At 54.9% G+C, this 16,125-nt stretch overlaps 6 protein-coding genes across 6 annotated transcripts; 3 read left to right on the top strand and 3 right to left on the bottom strand.

Moving 5' to 3' along the window:
* Positions 1-1,482: 1,482 nt before the first annotated feature.
* SODALDRAFT_352906 (GroES-like protein) lies at positions 1,483-2,900 on the bottom strand (the record flags this gene model as incomplete). Its single annotated transcript, XM_028613615.1, has 4 exons — positions 1,483-2,093; positions 2,127-2,478; positions 2,546-2,654; positions 2,734-2,900. The coding sequence occupies 4 exons, from the start codon at positions 2,898-2,900 to the stop codon at positions 1,483-1,485; spliced, it is 1,239 nt and encodes a 412-aa protein (XP_028463890.1).
* An 827-nt stretch (positions 2,901-3,727) lies between these two features.
* SODALDRAFT_282918 (bacterial luciferase-like protein) lies at positions 3,728-5,469 on the bottom strand (the record flags this gene model as incomplete). Its single annotated transcript, XM_028608368.1, has 4 exons — positions 3,728-4,655; positions 4,757-5,004; positions 5,083-5,271; positions 5,344-5,469. 4 exons carry the CDS (start codon positions 5,467-5,469, stop codon positions 3,728-3,730), a joined length of 1,491 nt encoding a protein of 496 aa, XP_028463889.1.
* Positions 5,470-6,743: 1,274 nt separating this feature from the next.
* On the bottom strand, positions 6,744-8,274 carry SODALDRAFT_316374 (MFS general substrate transporter; the record flags this gene model as incomplete). Its single annotated transcript, XM_028609313.1, has 3 exons — positions 6,744-7,654; positions 7,748-8,032; positions 8,115-8,274. The coding sequence occupies 3 exons, from the start codon at positions 8,272-8,274 to the stop codon at positions 6,744-6,746; spliced, it is 1,356 nt and encodes a 451-aa protein (XP_028463888.1).
* Positions 8,275-9,309: 1,035 nt separating this feature from the next.
* On the top strand, positions 9,310-11,221 carry SODALDRAFT_283515 (4-hydroxyacetophenone monooxygenase; the record flags this gene model as incomplete). The annotated part of the gene is made up of 2 exons (XM_028608415.1): positions 9,310-9,588; positions 9,668-11,221. 2 exons carry the CDS (start codon positions 9,310-9,312, stop codon positions 11,219-11,221), a joined length of 1,833 nt encoding a protein of 610 aa, XP_028463887.1.
* A 1,435-nt stretch (positions 11,222-12,656) lies between these two features.
* On the top strand, positions 12,657-14,533 carry SODALDRAFT_346178 (carboxypeptidase B). The gene is made up of 3 exons (XM_028613242.1): positions 12,657-13,311; positions 13,403-13,517; positions 13,620-14,533. Exons 1-3 carry the CDS (start codon positions 12,742-12,744, stop codon positions 14,219-14,221), a joined length of 1,287 nt encoding a protein of 428 aa, XP_028463886.1. The 5' UTR covers positions 12,657-12,741; the 3' UTR covers positions 14,222-14,533.
* A 340-nt stretch (positions 14,534-14,873) lies between these two features.
* SODALDRAFT_282723 (ribosomal protein S7e) lies at positions 14,874-15,986 on the top strand (the record flags this gene model as incomplete). Its single annotated transcript, XM_028608356.1, has 3 exons — positions 14,874-15,035; positions 15,438-15,520; positions 15,620-15,986. 3 exons carry the CDS (start codon positions 14,874-14,876, stop codon positions 15,984-15,986), a joined length of 612 nt encoding a protein of 203 aa, XP_028463885.1.
* Between the last annotated feature and the right edge of the window lie 139 nt (positions 15,987-16,125).

Raw genomic sequence — 16,125 nt, 5'->3', positions numbered from 1 at the left:
CCGATGGTTCTTTTCCAGCGCTTTGTCCAGGCGAATGTTGTATCTGATCCCGTCGAAGATTCCATGCTTCCTGACCGACATTCCCGCACAAGACTAATATCCATTCAGCTGCTCCCCTTCAAATCCTTGCGTACTGCTTCCAGCTTCCTTTCCGGTTTTGGTTGTTGGCTATATTTTTTGTGGTGTTCAGTTAGGCCGGTTCGCTGGACGGATGGCGATGGGTATCATGGGATATCGCGCATTCGCGGTCTCCGATCAGATCCTGGATCTAACGCGTAGTGACTATGAAAACGTCGATATAATAAAACGCCGTACATGTAATAAAGAAATCAGAAACCGAGTATCGAACTTCGTCGTCGCTTGACAAAATCTGGTGCTTCTAGCACTGGGACTTCTGAAAAGCCCCAACGACATCGCTGATTCGCTGACGACCCGGATAAGTCTGCATATTGTTGCCAGGGTTAAAGTCTGAAGACATTGGCCGATTTCAACGGTAGGGCTTACTGATATGTTGTACGACTCTCGTTGTGCATAGAAAATACTGGAGAGTTGCCAGTGAAGTCCACTTGACAAAATTGTTGGCATAGCGCCGGTAAGGAGGACGGAGGCTGCTTAGGTTGGTAGTACCCTCTACTACCTCCCAGGCCGGACACCGGCCGGCCTGGTGCTCATCATCGTGAGCGCCGTTGTTCTATGATAATATTAATAGTTACTACTTTAATAAGATTTAACCTAGTAAACAGTGTAAGGGGGTGTAGTAGTTGATAAAACCTGTTACAGGTTATCCTAAACGAAGATTGGGACCTGCTATTTATAAGCAGTCTAAGTTGCTTGCGCAAACTATCAGCTATTGTTGGAACAATGAATACGAGTTTGAAAACCTGCATGTGCTTTGAGTTTTACTGCCGTTTGACTATTATCGGTTTGTAACCAACTAGGAGGGAACAGTAGAGCAACAGCCTAGAAGCAAACAAGGATCCGGAGGAGAGGAGCTCTAACAGGGGGCGCTATGTCCCGATATCACAATTCCAACTAAGAGCGCTCATCTGTTCAGGACGAGGCGATTTATATGTCTCTAATAGTAGGCGATTCCGATCCTTCCGGAGGATCCAAGTCAACAGGAAGTGTTACGACTTAGAGTCAAACTAGAGGTCGTGATACCATGGTAATTGAATAGTTTAGAGCTGAACTCTACAACGTTTATCTAAAGATAAAGCCATGAAAGTAAGATTACCAAGGTCGTGCTCTCAATCACAAGACAGGTCAACACGTAATCTCAAGGCAGTACCCCTCCAACAGGGGGGGGGGGAGGATGATCCAGGCCCTCTCCCAATCGACCACACTTCCGGCTATTAGATTAATCTTGGGTTTTCGTTTCACACAAGGATTATTATGCTCAGAGAAGGCAGTTGTATCCGACGATACATTCCACATATTCAGGTCTCCGTAGTGATATGACGCTCTGTTTTCCCCTGGATTCTACTATGTCAGATTCACAACCATACGACCCCCCCTAATATCTCCCTTCCTCATCCTGTCTAATGCCCTGTTAACTCCGTCAAACCCAGACTCAGATGCGAGGATCTCAGGCGGTGTAAGCTTCCCCATTTCCAGCAACCTTTCCAACCACAACACCAACGACTCCCCAACCGCGGGTACCTCGTGGAACAGTTTGATAGGAACCTTGTGATACACCACTCCACTCGGCGCCGACTCCTTGGGCAAGCCAGTCAGCCCAATCAGGTGGCTCGACAGCGACGTCGACCCCCGCGGGGTCTCAGGGGGACTAGGAGGCGGCGTGGCCCGACCGTCCTCCAGCACCGCGTCACCGTACGGTTTCCAGAGCGCCGCCAAGAGAGACCGAGCGGATTCCCGCCCCGTCGTGTCGAGGGCAAAGCGGAGATTCTTGCCGACATTGGCCTTGATGATTGCGACGGCACGGTCGGGGTCGTGGCTGTCGACTAGGAGGTCGGGCTTGAGGAGTTGGTGGTTGGATAACCGCAGCCCGTGCTTTGCTTTGTCGACGATGGTGACGACGCGGAGGCCTGCCAGCCTTGCTAGTTGGACGGCCAGGTTGGCTGAGGTGGATGAGCCTGGACGGTGCGTCAGAAGGCGAGTGTACTGACACTGGGACAGATCAACTTTACCACCCCATATTGCTATCCAGTCTCCCGCCACGGCTTTATCATGTGAGTCGATTCCGGAACGGCATTCTCGCCTGATATCCTCGGGCAGGGCCTCTGGCTCGATAGACCGTACTATTTGTAGAAGGTTGGGGCCATCGAGGACGCTGGAAAAGTCGACACCCATGCAGATGCCCAGCGATAACACGGCCGCTACGTAGGCAACCCCTATTGTAGCCCCGGCTTGTGAACAAATATTGGGAGGGATGCGGGCAGTGTTGAAGTCGAAAGATACGACGTATTGTTGGAAGCCGGCCTTGCGAAGGTCGCGATAGTCGGTTGAGATGACGAGAACCTGTTTGTTTATGAGTTAGTCTGGACTGTGGTTTCTTTTCCGCATAAGATCTTGGGAGTTGGCTTACGAGATCGCCCACTTTGAATCTCTGTGTTGAATGTGAAGTCTTCACGACTCGGCCCGCAAGCTCGCGACCAGCAATGTAGGGTAACTCGGGGATGCCAAAGTTGAAGTCCCTGAGATGTCGATCAGCCAACTTTTACACATTCAACTCAAGGGGGAGTGTGAATCGTGCATCAGCACGAGGAAACGTACGGTGCTTTCCAGTCAATTGGGTTCAATCCCAACGTCTCTGTCTGGACGAGAATCTCACGGCCATTTTGCAGTTCGGGTAAGGGGTATCCCGTTGTAACATCGTACGGCTGCCTGGGACCATGAAGCAGCAGGACCGTTTGAGATGTTGGGAGTTGTGTGGGAGTCATGGTCGAATTCTTCCGTTCAAGTCGTTCAGGAGAATGTAAGGATGCAGTAATACGGGCCAAAAGGACACTTCTTCTTCTGATATACATGTCAGATGCTGAGGTCAGTTGTGCGGGAAGCGGGACTCGTATAATGATGAAATTGGATCACTGGAACCATGGGCCTAATCATTAATTGGGGGGGAAACTCGAACTCGTCTAGACCGGCAAACTACATGTAAGAAATCGCTTCAAAAGTCCCATCTTCTTCTCTTCTAATCCACCTTGCTCCTTGCTTCGGGCTCGGAGACAGGGTAGATAGGTTGAATTGAAGGTGGAGGTTGTAGAATTACGTGCTTGAGTAGATCCAACGCCTTGAAGATGGCGTGATACCTCACGAACATGACGCATGGCACTTGTTTTCCGACAATTGTCAACACCCTGACGCCAAGTGCGATAAGAAACGAGGAATAATCAACTAAACATGCATGAGGTTGCTGGAGTTTAGCGTAGTAGTATTAGCAGACATGCGTTTTTCGGGCACAGGATGGAGGACCGTGGGGGTAAGCCAGGTGCTCGGATTCACGGACCCGGAGGACGTCCGGGACCCACATGTGGATCCCGGACCTACTCGGCCGTAAATGGCATGTGGGCCACGTGTAGGTACCTTGCCAGCGGTAAACGCGGGGTTCGAGTCCGGAGAGTCCCGGCTACCGCCCTCTGCGTACTAGACACCCGCTTACCGCTCATCAAGAATAAGACGAACCATCGTGACAGCATCATGATAGTGGTGTTTAGAATTTATTTTATTTCCTGGCTTTATTTCTTGAAGTAGGATACCTAGAGTGAATCTACTTGGAGACATCGCCGTTGGGCGGCTTAGAATCCGCTTCCTCGTACACACCATACTTGTACTTGGACCCCGGATGGTCGCTCCGTAGCCCCTGTTGACCCTTCCCGTAAACCTTCTCCCGTGCCGTGGAAGTCTCCCCCTCAGCCGGCTGCTCAGCATACAAGCCCCGCCGGCGCAACTCAGGTACGAGTAGATCAACAACATCCTCAAACGTGCCAAGGGTGGTGACGTATCCAATATTGAACCCGTCCAAGTCACCCTCCCGGACCCAGTACTCCAACGCATCAGCCACAGTCTGGGGGCTACCAACACAGACGGGACCCAGACCTCCAATGGCAGCATGCTCGGCAATGAGCCGCGGCGTCCACTTCACCGCATCCTCGCTCGTAGAGGTGAAAGCGTCCAGAATGCTGCGCACCTTATTCGCCTCGGTCGAGTCCGCCGCCGTGATCTCCTGGTCGAGCGGGATCTTGGACAAGTCGATGCCGGTCCAGCCGCTGACGAGGACGAGCCCGCCGACGGTGGAGGCGTGCTTCTTCAGCGCCTCGTGCTTGGCCTTGGCCTCCCCGTCCGTCCTGCCCAGGATGGGCGTGAAGGTGGCGAAGAGCTTGATGGACTGCGGGTCGCGCCCCAGGCGGGCGGCCTGGTCCCGGATGGCCTTGATCTTGGGCCGGAGGAGCGCGGGGGAGTGCGCCGACACGAAGACGCCTTCGGCGTGCGTCGCGGCGTAGGTTGACCCGGCGGACGAGGTTCCGGCCTGGAAAAGGAAGGGTGTCCTCTGCGGGGAGGGGTCGACGATGTGTCTGGTGTCCAGGTCGAAGAACTTGCCGTGGTGGTGGATGGTTCGGATCTTGTCGGGGTCTGCGTAGCTGTCGTTTTCGGGGTCGGGAGACACTGCGTCGTCTGCCCAAGAGCCTTCCCATAGTCTGCAAAGTGATTGGCATGTGAGTCGTCGCAGTTTACGAAAAGAAAAGAGAAGAAAAAGAAAGAAAAAAAGGTGGAGGACAAGATGAGAACATGAACTTACTTATAAAGAACCCGAAGATACTCATCAGCTTGTTCGTATCTCTCGTCATGCGGAATAGGGTTGTCGAGACCGATGGCTTTGAAAGCGGACTTCTTCCAGGAGGTCACAATGTTCCATCCGATGCGGCCCCTGGTGAAGTGATCAAGGCTGGACAAGCGCTTCGCAAGCAAAAAAGGAGGTTCAAAAGACGTCGATGCCGTGATGGCGAAAGAGAGGTTCTTCGTCACAGCTGCCATGGCGGAAATGGGCTGAGATAGTTCAGTCAGCGAGTCTGTCGCTCTCAAGTACGCACGCGGGAATGCCTCGTCCAACAAGACTCAACTTACAATGGTCGGATCAGTCACGGGCCATTGTGCCGCGCGACGGATACAGTTGTCCAAGCTGCCCTCATAGGTGTCGTACCCACCATACGTGTCCGCCAGGAACAAGGCATTGATGCCTCCCCTGTCGAGGAGCTTGGCCAGCTCGATCCAGTAATGCAGATCTCGCTTTGTCGCCGACTTGTCCGTGGGGTTCTGGTCGTCGGTCGAGTAAGCATTTGTCCCGGGGAACGAATCAAGGGGGGGCCATTTGCTTCATGTTGTTACCTTCCATTGTCCAGGGGAAAGATGTCCCACGGTGGACATGTCGAACGCATTGAGCAAGATCTTCTTGTTGATGCTGGGCTTTTCTGAGCCGGCGCCCGAGTCGCCAACAATCGGTAGTGTCGTCATGGCGGAAACGATTGTATATTTTAGCACGACGTTGGGTGACCGTGTAGGTCAAATGTCTTTCGGTGAATCGTGATGTGAGTTCAGGGGATGTTTGCGGACGGTAGGTGATGTTGTTCAATATGACTGGGACTCTGGGAGGACTGGATTCTGAATTCTCCCTACTTCTACTAACAGCGCAGTGACAAGACTGATATCCACCAAGGATTTAAACTGCTTCGTCCTTGGCCAGTCCCTCAACATGCCATTATGGTTCTGATGACGCCTTGTCACGTCGAATTCGCGATCAGGTTGGTTTGTCAAGGTCTGCCCATATGCGTGGGAGCTGGCGTGGGGTAAGAGGTTATTAGACAGGGGTTGCGGTCCGAGTTGAAGCTATCGAGTTGGCGCCATAGCTGGTGATCATGATGCCATCTCCATTCATTCGAACGTGTAGGTTGTAAGGCGGGGGTCCGGTCTTCACGAACGGCACGGCTTTTGGGTGCCTCCTAACCTTTTCTTTTCTGTGTTTTCTCTTTCTTTTGTCACAGCTCTCCCTTGACCCTTGTCTGAACTTTAGCTCGGTGGCATCAAGATAATACAGCGTATGCCAACTTGGATGCTTCGGGTAAGGGACTTCCTTCAGGGACAGCATAAGCACCAGGATGCGATCCTCAGGACTCGCATCACATGTTTTGAAAGTCGAGCAGGCATCAGTGTGGGAATTAATTTATCACATGGTCCAACGTGACTTCGCTTAAGTTTTATATGCATCACGGTGGGCGACGTGTTGGATGCAGCAGCACCTATCCATCCATCATGCAGGGTCCTGTTTAATTCTGGTCAGCGGGGTGCAGAGGTGCAGAGCGGAAAGGTGTAACTGTAATATAGGTGCTAGTATTCCTGTGCTATTTCTGTATCATGGCCAACTAAAAGCCGCAGAGCTGCTCGTCTTCTCCATATAGTCCCGTTACTGGATTCCAGCCCTATTTTCACACCAAGCTCAGCTCAGGAAGCCCTTCTAGCTTATTCCCGTTGTCGTGCACTATACTGCCCCCTGTTTTTATCCACCAAGTTCATCGTCGGGCGATTTACTGGCTGTCGTCTTTTCCAGCCCCTAGCCCCTTTCCCTTGCCGCCAGCTTCTACATGAGCTGGTTCCGCCTCAATAACAAGTGGGTGCAGCGTGGTCCTCTCAGCACCGGGACTTTTAATCGTGCTTTGTCAGTACGCAGTCCACACAATAGTAATAACATTTGATGCGTCAATGGAAAAGGGGGACGAGAACAAGGGGACGACTCACTCTCGCCGCTTCAGGTACAAGCGTAGCATGTGGGTAGCGATGATGAGAGCAATGGCACAACCGAGGGTAAAGGCAAAACCCTTCGGATACCGGGGGGCTTCGACCGTGGGGTAGACCAGCAACGGCGTCCACGCGGTCGAGGACTGCGAGATGGCATTGATCAAGACGAGCGTGAAAGCCCGCTGGGAGGGGAAAGAGCGCAGCTGCGTATTCACCCAGCCGTGGAAGACGCTCGACATGGCATACGAGGCATAAATGGTGGAGAAGGCGAACCAAGTAGCCGACTCGGGGACGTTCCAAATGACGAGGATGACCAGACCGATGATGTTCCAGACGTGCGCCACGGTGATGGCCCACGCGGGTCCGAGGACGAGGTCCGAGGCGAAGCAGATAAACAACGTGTAGAAGATGCCGAGCGCGGGGGCGATGGTGCCCAACTCGTTGATGCGCGCCTGCGAGTACCGACCGAGGGACTTGATCCAGAGGAGGAACGAGCCGGAGCTGGTATGGACGCCGGCGTTCCAGAAGAGCACGTCGACGAGGATGATGGCCCAGAACTGCGGCTTGACGAAGATGGAGCCGAGGTCGCTGAGCTTGAACTTACCGTGCGACTCGTGGCCCGCGCGCTCCAGGCGGGACGCCCCGAGCTGCACGTCGTGCTTGGTCAGGACGCGGAGGTTCGGCTGGTCGGGCGTGCCGGGGAGGACAAAGTAGCCGAGGATGCCGATGGGGATGGTGATGATGGCGCAGATGATGTACATCCAGCGCCAGCCTTTGAGACCGTGGACGCCGTCGAGACGGGCGGAGGCGCCGGCTTGGATGAGGCCTGCTGTCAGTGTTCCGAGGGAGAGGCCGGTGTAGAAGACGCCGCCGCGGCGGGCGATTTCGTCGCCGCGATACCACGAGCCTGGTTGGGTGGGCCAGGGTGGCAGAAGTTAGCACATGCAGTTAGCAAAGCCTCGAAGACAAAAGAAAGTAGGTCATGTTGATATCAACATACCGAATAGATAGTGCATGGCTGGGAAGAATGCAGCCTCAAACCACCCCACGAGGAACCGGTAGGCTGCCAGCTCGGCATAGCCCGTCACGCGGTACTGCAGCAGAGTGAAGATTCCCCATGCGATGTCGAGGAAGGGGATAAGCCAATGGAGGGGAATGTAGGTAAGCAGAAAAAAGAAGGGGGTCTGGCCAGTGACAGCGCCGATGATATAGAATGTCTGAAGCTGTACGAGCTCGTTTCCCTCAAAACCGAGGTCCTCCTTGAGACCAGCGACGTAAGCATTGTCTTGCAATCAGTCAGTATGAAACATGAAGCCTAAAGGGGCACGGGGCTTGCCAAGGGAGGGAGTGAATGAATGAAAGCGTACTGAGATTCGACTGATCAATGTACTTCACCCAGTAGGCGAGAACAGCATAGGGGACAATCAGAGCATCGAGCTTGATGATGAACTTGCGCTCTTCAGGGGTATCGGTGTCCGCATACCACTGGATCTGGTACCACTTCCTCTTCGTTGTTGGAGCCGGCATTGTGACAAGCATATGAGATCAATGGCAGCAGAAATGACTTGAAAGAATAAGAAACCCGGTTGGAATATTGAATGACGACCTGGGCAAGACAAAGTTGACGATGCATCGGATTCAGTTGAGAGCTTCACGGAGTTCCCTTCAATATATATCCATCTCCCCTGGACGCCAGCCTCGAGGATGGCGATGTTGTGACAGACTCATTCAAGTCAATCTCGCCTGAAGAAGCAGCTATGACAAGCATGAGCCCCCATATGACAGACGACAGAGATTCGTGGTCGTGCATAGCGCGGCTGGCTGGCCGCCATAGTCACATCCTCGGCTGCCCACGCAACCCAGACTTCTGGGTCCGAGGGATGAGAGGTTTCTGATATTCGACGACATGGCATCATTATAATTCAAAGTGATGCAACGAATGCATCTACTGCAGGACCAGGGTATGGTATTTATAGTGAAGGAAAGATCCGTTTATTCTGGTCAAGTCGACACCAAGAACCAGGCTCGAGGGAAAAGGGGGTCAGGGGCAGGGGCAGGGGCAGGGGCAGGGGCTCAACGGTCAACGTCCCAACGTTAAGGGAACTGCCGCCTTTTTTTTTTTCTGTCTGCTTTCACGTTGTAAAACCTAAAAGTCATTGTATCCGAAAATGGCAGTGTGAGGTCCGTATCGGCGCCGGACAGTTGGGCGTTGATGCCCCAAGGAGTGGAGAGAATGGCGTGCTCACCACATCACGAGAGGCGTGCTTCGGCCGGCGGAGTCTTACAATAGTTTATCGTACAACACAGCTACGAGGGGTCTAGTAAAGCTCTGTGTCGCGGCTATTGATGACGGAATAAGAAGATGGACGTCTTGGTTGGATTTCGTGAATATCGTGGCTGCTTCTCCTCACTCTTTTATGCTCCTTGATTCCGAGTCTCTGGTTCCCGTCTGCCTCGAAAGATATGCGCTGAACCAAATATTTTTCATTGACGAAAGAGTAGAACCTTTGCTTCCTTTGGAAGAAAAGCAAAGCTCGGTACAGAGAAAGCGAGTCCTTGATCATGGGCGACTATCACGCATTGTCCGTCGACGTCCTGGAGGCGCCCCCTATTCCGGAACCCCCTCATGCTGTCACAGTGGAAATCTCAACCAAGCCCATCATCCCGCCTCCAAACTATGCAAACCCAAGACGTCAACTTCTGAACCGCTACATTGACGAGCCGAGAGAGCTGCGTGTTGCTGTGGTCGGCGCAGGGCTGTCTGGTGTCCTCGCCGGCATCCTATTGCCTGCAAAGGTCCCGGGCATCCAACTCACAATCTTCGAGAAGAACTCTGACGTGGTGTGTCCTCCTATGGTCCATGACTCCATATCCCCCATTATTCACACCACACATGAACGGCAGTCTAAGACTGTACCAGGGCGGCACTTGGTTCGAGAACATTTATCCTGGCGTGCGCTGCGACATCCCGGCACACGTCTATCAAGCAACCTTCGACTACAACACCCAGTGGGCCGAGCAGTTCGCTCAAGGCCCCGAGATTCGCGAGTACTGGCAAGGCCTTGCCCGGAAATACGACTTGTACAAGCTTCTCCAACTCTCGCATAACGTCGAAGGGCTGAAGCGGGACGAATACAAGTCGGTATGGCAAGTCAGCGTCCGGGATCTCAAGTCGGACAATGTCCGAACCGAGGCCTTCGACTTTGTCCTCAGCGCCATCGGACGTTTCAACGCATGGAAGCTGCCGGCGTACCCCGGCCTATCGGACTTCGAGGGCGTGTTGCGCCACGCATCCAACTGGGATCCCACCTTCGACCCCAAGGGCAAGAAGGTCGCCGTGATCGGCAACGGCGCCAGCGGCATCCAGCTGACCTCGCACTTACAACGGGTCGCCGCGCGCGTGGACCACTACGCCAGGAACAGGACCTGGGTCACTGCCTCCTTCATGGGCGACGACACCTCTCTCGACCCCATTCCCGTGTCGGAAGAGCGGAGGAGGCAGTTCAAGGAGGACCCAGAGTCGTACCTCACGTTCCGGAAGGAGATGGAGGGGAAATACTACCGCAACTTCACCGGCTGGCTCAAGAACCACCCTTCCATCGACCAGCAGCGGGAGAACTTCACCAAGAACATGAACGCGCGCATCGCCGCCAAGAAGCCCGAGCTGGTGGGCGAGCTCATCCCGGACTTCTCGCCCCATTGCCGCCGTCTGACCCCCGGCCCGGGCTACCTCGAGGCCATCACCTCGGACAACGTCGACTACATCCGCACCAAGATCCGGCGCTTCACCGCCACCGGCATCGAGACCGAAGACGGGACGCACCGGGAGGTGGACGCCATCTTCTGCGCCACGGGCGCCAACGTCGACGGCGCGCCGCCCTTCCCCATCGTGGCCTTCGGGGAGGACCTCGCGGACCTGTGGAAGCCGGACGGCAAGTACGGGTTCCCCTATAGCTACCTCGGCGCCGCCTCGCCCGGGTTCCCGAACCTCCTGTTCGTACACGGCCCGACCGGATCGGGACGCTCCGGCACGGTCCCGCACAACGTGGAGAACCAGGTGGTGTACTACGCCCGGATCCTGCGCAAAGCCAGCCGCGAGGGCATCCTGACGATGCAGCCGCGGAAGAAGGCCGCTGATGGCTTTACGGAGTGGTCGGACGCCTTTTTCGCCACGACGGTGCTGTCGGAGAAGTGCAGCTCGTGGTATAACGGTGGGCGGCCGGGGGCCAGGATTCATGGGCTGTTCCCCGGGAGTGCGGCGCTCAACACCATCTTGCAGCGCGAGCCGAGGTGGGAGGACTGGGAGTACGAGTATCTGCCCGAGACCCAGGGAAATCCGTTCTTTTGGTATCTTGGACAGGGGTGCACGAAACAGGAGCTGGACCCTGAGTCTGACATGACGCCGTACTTGCAGAGGCCCGATGAGCCGGTTGACCTTCGCCAGGTGCATGAGAGGTGGTGGGCCATTCCCTAGATTGTTTGACATTAGTAGTATAGCTTCATGCTATCCATGGCTTGTTTGTTTCCATGAAATAGCTGGTGTGTATGACGACATGAGTCCTGTCTCCGTCTTCTGCTGCTGCATGGTGTTCTTACATGCTGGTGCCACTCTTTCTCTCTGCCTCTCATGCGATCTTGGCCCTGGCCGTCAACAATGGTCCCTTGCGTTGTTGCCATGTCGTCAAGTGCTTCCTGCCATGCATGGCGCAACCTCCTGTCCCTATGGGGACCGGGTGCTGAACGGAACAAATTCTCCTGACAAGAGAATCCCACATTGCATTGCGTTCCTTCGTTATATCTTCCCAATGATAACACTCTCCATCAAGGTGCATTATGTCACTGCATGCAGTTGAGACCTGAAGCCGCTCTGGAAGTCCTCACTATAAAGACATAAACCACAGCACCGGACATTGTGAGTTGCTCGCTGAGGTCATATCGTCATACGTATCTTGGTGTATAAGTATGCCTGTTCCTGCTGCGTCTCACGGTCGATGGAAGATGCGCCATCCCTGATATGAGCATCATCGAGAAGTGCGGCAAGTGCCTTATCCTCACGAGCTCTATATATCTGTTGAAGACACTCTCGCGCATCCTCTAGCGTTTTCGTCTGAATGTCCTCAAATCACCCGCTCAAGTTACTCTCGTAAACTGGCAGAAGGCGATTCCCTTTCTCGGGGATGTGTTGTCGCTTGAACCCATATGGAGGATCTGCCCTCACGACTGGCAACATCATAGGATCATGGATGCGCCGACAGCAACGACAACATGCTTTTTTTGGGCACCATGCCAAGCTGTATCATGCAGCACGACAGTGACCCGCGATATAGTATCTTTTCAGGCCCTGCGCTTGGAAAACATGGAGCAAACCTCTTCTTGTGTGCTCGGATCCCGAGACATCTCATGGACGTCATGTCTGGGGGTCCTTGTGCAACGATACAATTCCCGAAAAGAACATTGAACCACATGATGAACAAATATGAGCCGAATCGGGCAATTCTCGAGGAGGCATTCCAACAAGCGGGACTGTGGGAGTGCCCCGGGCACGTAGCAAATACCGGGAGGGATCGGCATCAGCATGAGACAACCCCCTATTTTTTTTATTCGTGTAAAACAAAGATCGCCGGTAGAACTGGGACTTGGATCTATCGCCTGCCTTTTTTCGCCAAATGACCCGAGCTATAGCCCAAGCATTCCCTCTCGAGAGCGCATGTGATAGGACCTACGGTGTTGATGATCGTAGGGGGGGGGGGGGGGGGGGGGGGGGGGGGGGGGGGGGGGGGGGCGCGGGCCGAGGGAGCATGGATGGTCGGAAGGGCGGTCCCATGGGATCGTAAGTATGGCTTCCCCCCTTCCATTATTAAGGACGTTGCCATGCTGTTCCACAATTTTGGTTTCAATCCTTGATCTTCCTTTGAACCGTGCAACTAGCTGTGGTGTTGTGGTCTTCTCTCTCCACCGAAGTGCCAGTCATACGGATACCCTACCACCATCACGATGAAGCTCCTCGTTGGCCTTGGAGCTGTCGCCGTACCTCTGGTGTCCGCACGGATCGTCGCACCCCGCGGCCCCAGCGTCTCGTACGACGGTTACAGAGTCTACAGGGTCGACACCCACGCCGATGTCGCCACGGTCGAATCCCAGATCCGCAACTTGCGTCTCGTCAACTTCAGCCCGGGCACCATCGACCACCTTGACCTTGCCGTCTCCCCCGAGGACATCTCCGCCTTTGACGCCCTCGGCCTCGACGCTGCCGTAGTGCACGAGGACCTGGGCAAAGACATCCTTTCCGAGGGTCCCCTCCGGCCCTATCTGCGGACAACCGAAAGCGCCGACCTGCCCGGCCTCGAGTGGTTCGACAACTACCACCCTTATGAAGACCACCTTCAATTCCTGGAGGACTTGCACCTTGCCTTCCCAGACAACTCGGAGCTTGTGACCGCCGGCGCGTCGTACGAGGGCCGTCCTATCCAGGGCATTCATTTCTGGGGAGAGAATGGCAAGGGCGGAAGGCCTGCCGTGTACTGGCACGGTACTGTCCATGCGCGAGAGTGGATCACCACCATGGTACGTAGGAATTGAGGCCAAAGACCAAGAGACGAGACGAAGAACTTGGAACGGTGCATGTGGCTAACGGTCAACCAACTGCGACGCCCAGACGGTCGAGTACCTGCTGTACCAGCTCATTTCGGGCTACCTTGACGGCACCGAAGACGTCAAGGCCATAGTCGATGCCTACGACTTTTATATCCTTCCTGTGGTCAATCCGGATGGTATGTCTGAATCAAAGCCCTCAACTGATTAGATCTTCCCTTCAATCTTCCGTTCGCCACTGGACGTCGTCTGACACGAACGAATCAACGAATCCCATCCAGGCTTCATCCACACGCAGACCACGGACCGCATGTGGCGCAAGAACCGCCAACCCCGCGACGCCGAACGCTGCACCGGAACAGACGTGAACCGCAACTGGCCCCACTTCTGGAACGTCACGGGCGGCGCCTCGGACAGCCCCTGCGCCGAGACCTTCCGCGGCCTGTCTCCGGGCGACACGCCCGAGATGCAGTCCCTGGTGGCCTTCACGGACGCGGTGGCCGCCGCCAACGAGGGCGGCATCAAGCTGTACATCGACTGGCACAGCTACGGCCACCTGATCCTCCTCTCCTACGGCGGGGACTGCGATGCCCGCGTCGAGAACTACGAGCGCCAGATGGAGCTCGCCCGCGGCACGGCGGCGGTGGTGGAGACGGTGGATGGGTCCAAGTACACCGCCGGGCCGGTGTGTGATGTGCTCTACGCGGCGAGCGGTGGGAGTATGGACTATGTGTATGATGTCGCGGGGGCCGAGTTGTCGTGGGGTTACGAACTGAGTCCTGCTGATGCTGCTGGCGGTGGGTTTGTCTTGCCGGCGGATCAGATTCTTCCTACGGTTGTTGAGAACTGGGAGGGGATGCGGTGGTTGCTGAGCACCATGTGAGGCTGGGTATGATGCATGACGGATAGTCCCTACTCCTCTTCACAGTTGCTCTTGAGCACTATAATCTGACCCGATCAGGAACGTTTTGATTGACCATGGCAAACGAGGTTCGTCTGGGTATCAGACAAGCATTTGCTGATGCAAGTGAGGACTGTGAGGGCTATCCGCTGAACAGTGAATCGGGAATTCAGGATCAGCAACAAGGATAATAACCAGAACAAGTAACTATGTGCAGAAAATGGAGTAAAAGAATGGAAAGCAACCCTAGCAACCCGGTGTGGGCAGATAGTTCGTTTTCTCTTGCTCGTAGAGGTGTGGCAGAGAGGAAGGGAAGGGGAATGTTCGAGGTTGAGAAGCGGAAGAGGCAGATTCCCGTCGCGATTGCCCTTGATAAGATACCGTTATTCGGTGAGACTAGGTACACATTCACCGAACACCTTGTTCTTAGTAAGCTCAAAGTCCACCCCGTTTTCAAGCCCACAACGTGAGGCCCCACTATCAGGGCTCGAAAACCCCAATCTTAGCGACTCCCCAATTGGCAGCCCTCCATTCACACCTTCCCAAAACTTTTCCCACCTCGACGGCCATCCACGAACCCTCACGACAACCATCAACCCATCACCCTCCCCGTCGACCGACCACGACAGACAAGATGAGCGGCCCCGCGTTGAACAAGATCGCCCACAACAGCCCTTCGCGGGCCAACCCTTCCGAGCTCGAACAGAGCATCGCCCAGGCTCTGTACGACCTCGAGTCCAACACCGCCGACCTCAAGGTCGCCCTTCGTCCTCTACAGATCGTGTCTGCCCGTGAGGTGAGATTTACTTGAGCAAATACCGGTACCGGTTTCTTAAGGACCGCCGACCATCCTGTCTTCTGTTCCTTCGATGTCGATATTCGACCAAACTCCTGCCACGCGACGACCGACCCGACGCAATCCCACGCACGGGCGAACCAACTGCGATGTCATATACCCCCCACCTGAGCGCGATGGCACCATGAAGTCTTCTCTTGGTCGATTCAATCTCTGAAACGGGAGAAATAACATGCCGCTTGTTGTGGGGTCGGAGTCGCGCTGGGTCTGGCGGAGGAGCGATAAGAAGATGAAGAAGAAAAAAGAACAAAAGAAAAAGAACATCCCAACAGTGGAACAGGACGGGAAGCGGTCCAAGGTTCGTCCTGGAGCTCGCACGCTGACTCTTCTGGTCTTGATTAGATCGAGGTTGGCCACGGCAGGAAGGCAATTGTCATCTTTGTCCCCGTCCCTTCCCTGCAGGGCTTCCACCGAGTCCAGCAGCGGTATGTCGCCCTTTCGTCCTGAAAACTTGCAAAGACCTTCAAAATAGGATGTATAAACGAAAAAAAAAGGGAAGTACTGACGCCGAATCGTTCCCACAGCCTCACCCGTGAGCTCGAGAAGAAGTTCTCCGAGAGGCACGTCATCTTCCTGGCCTCGCGCCGCATCCTCCCCCGCCCCAAGCGCTCCAGCCGCGCCCGCAACAGCCAGAAGCAGAAGCGCCCTTACAGCCGCACCCTGACCGCCGTTCACGACGCCATCCTCACCGACCTGGTCTACCCCGTCGAGATTGTCGGCAAGCGCCTCCGCACCAAGGAGGACGGCAACAAGCTCCTCAAGGTCATCCTCGACGAGAAGGAGCGCGGCGGCGTCGACTACCGCCTCGACACCTACTCCGAGGTCTACCGCAAGCTCACCGGCCGCGGCGTCACCTTTGAGTTCCCCCAGACCGTTGCCACCGACTATTAGGGCGATGCGATGGGTGGACTTTATTGTCAGGACAGGAGAAATCTCTCTCTGAATAGAGGGAAGGGAGAGGGGTATACTTGAAATTAAACAACAAGGGCTTGGCATTCGGCAAATTTTCCTCAGGGCATGATTCCCCCCT

Source organism: Sodiomyces alkalinus, assembly GCF_003711515.1.
Source record: "Sodiomyces alkalinus F11 unplaced genomic scaffold SODALscaffold_10, whole genome shotgun sequence".
NCBI lineage: Eukaryota > Fungi > Ascomycota > Sordariomycetes > Glomerellales > Plectosphaerellaceae > Sodiomyces > Sodiomyces alkalinus.
The sequence above is the reverse complement of the archived record's forward strand: the minus strand, read 5'-3'. Positions and strand labels throughout refer to the sequence as shown.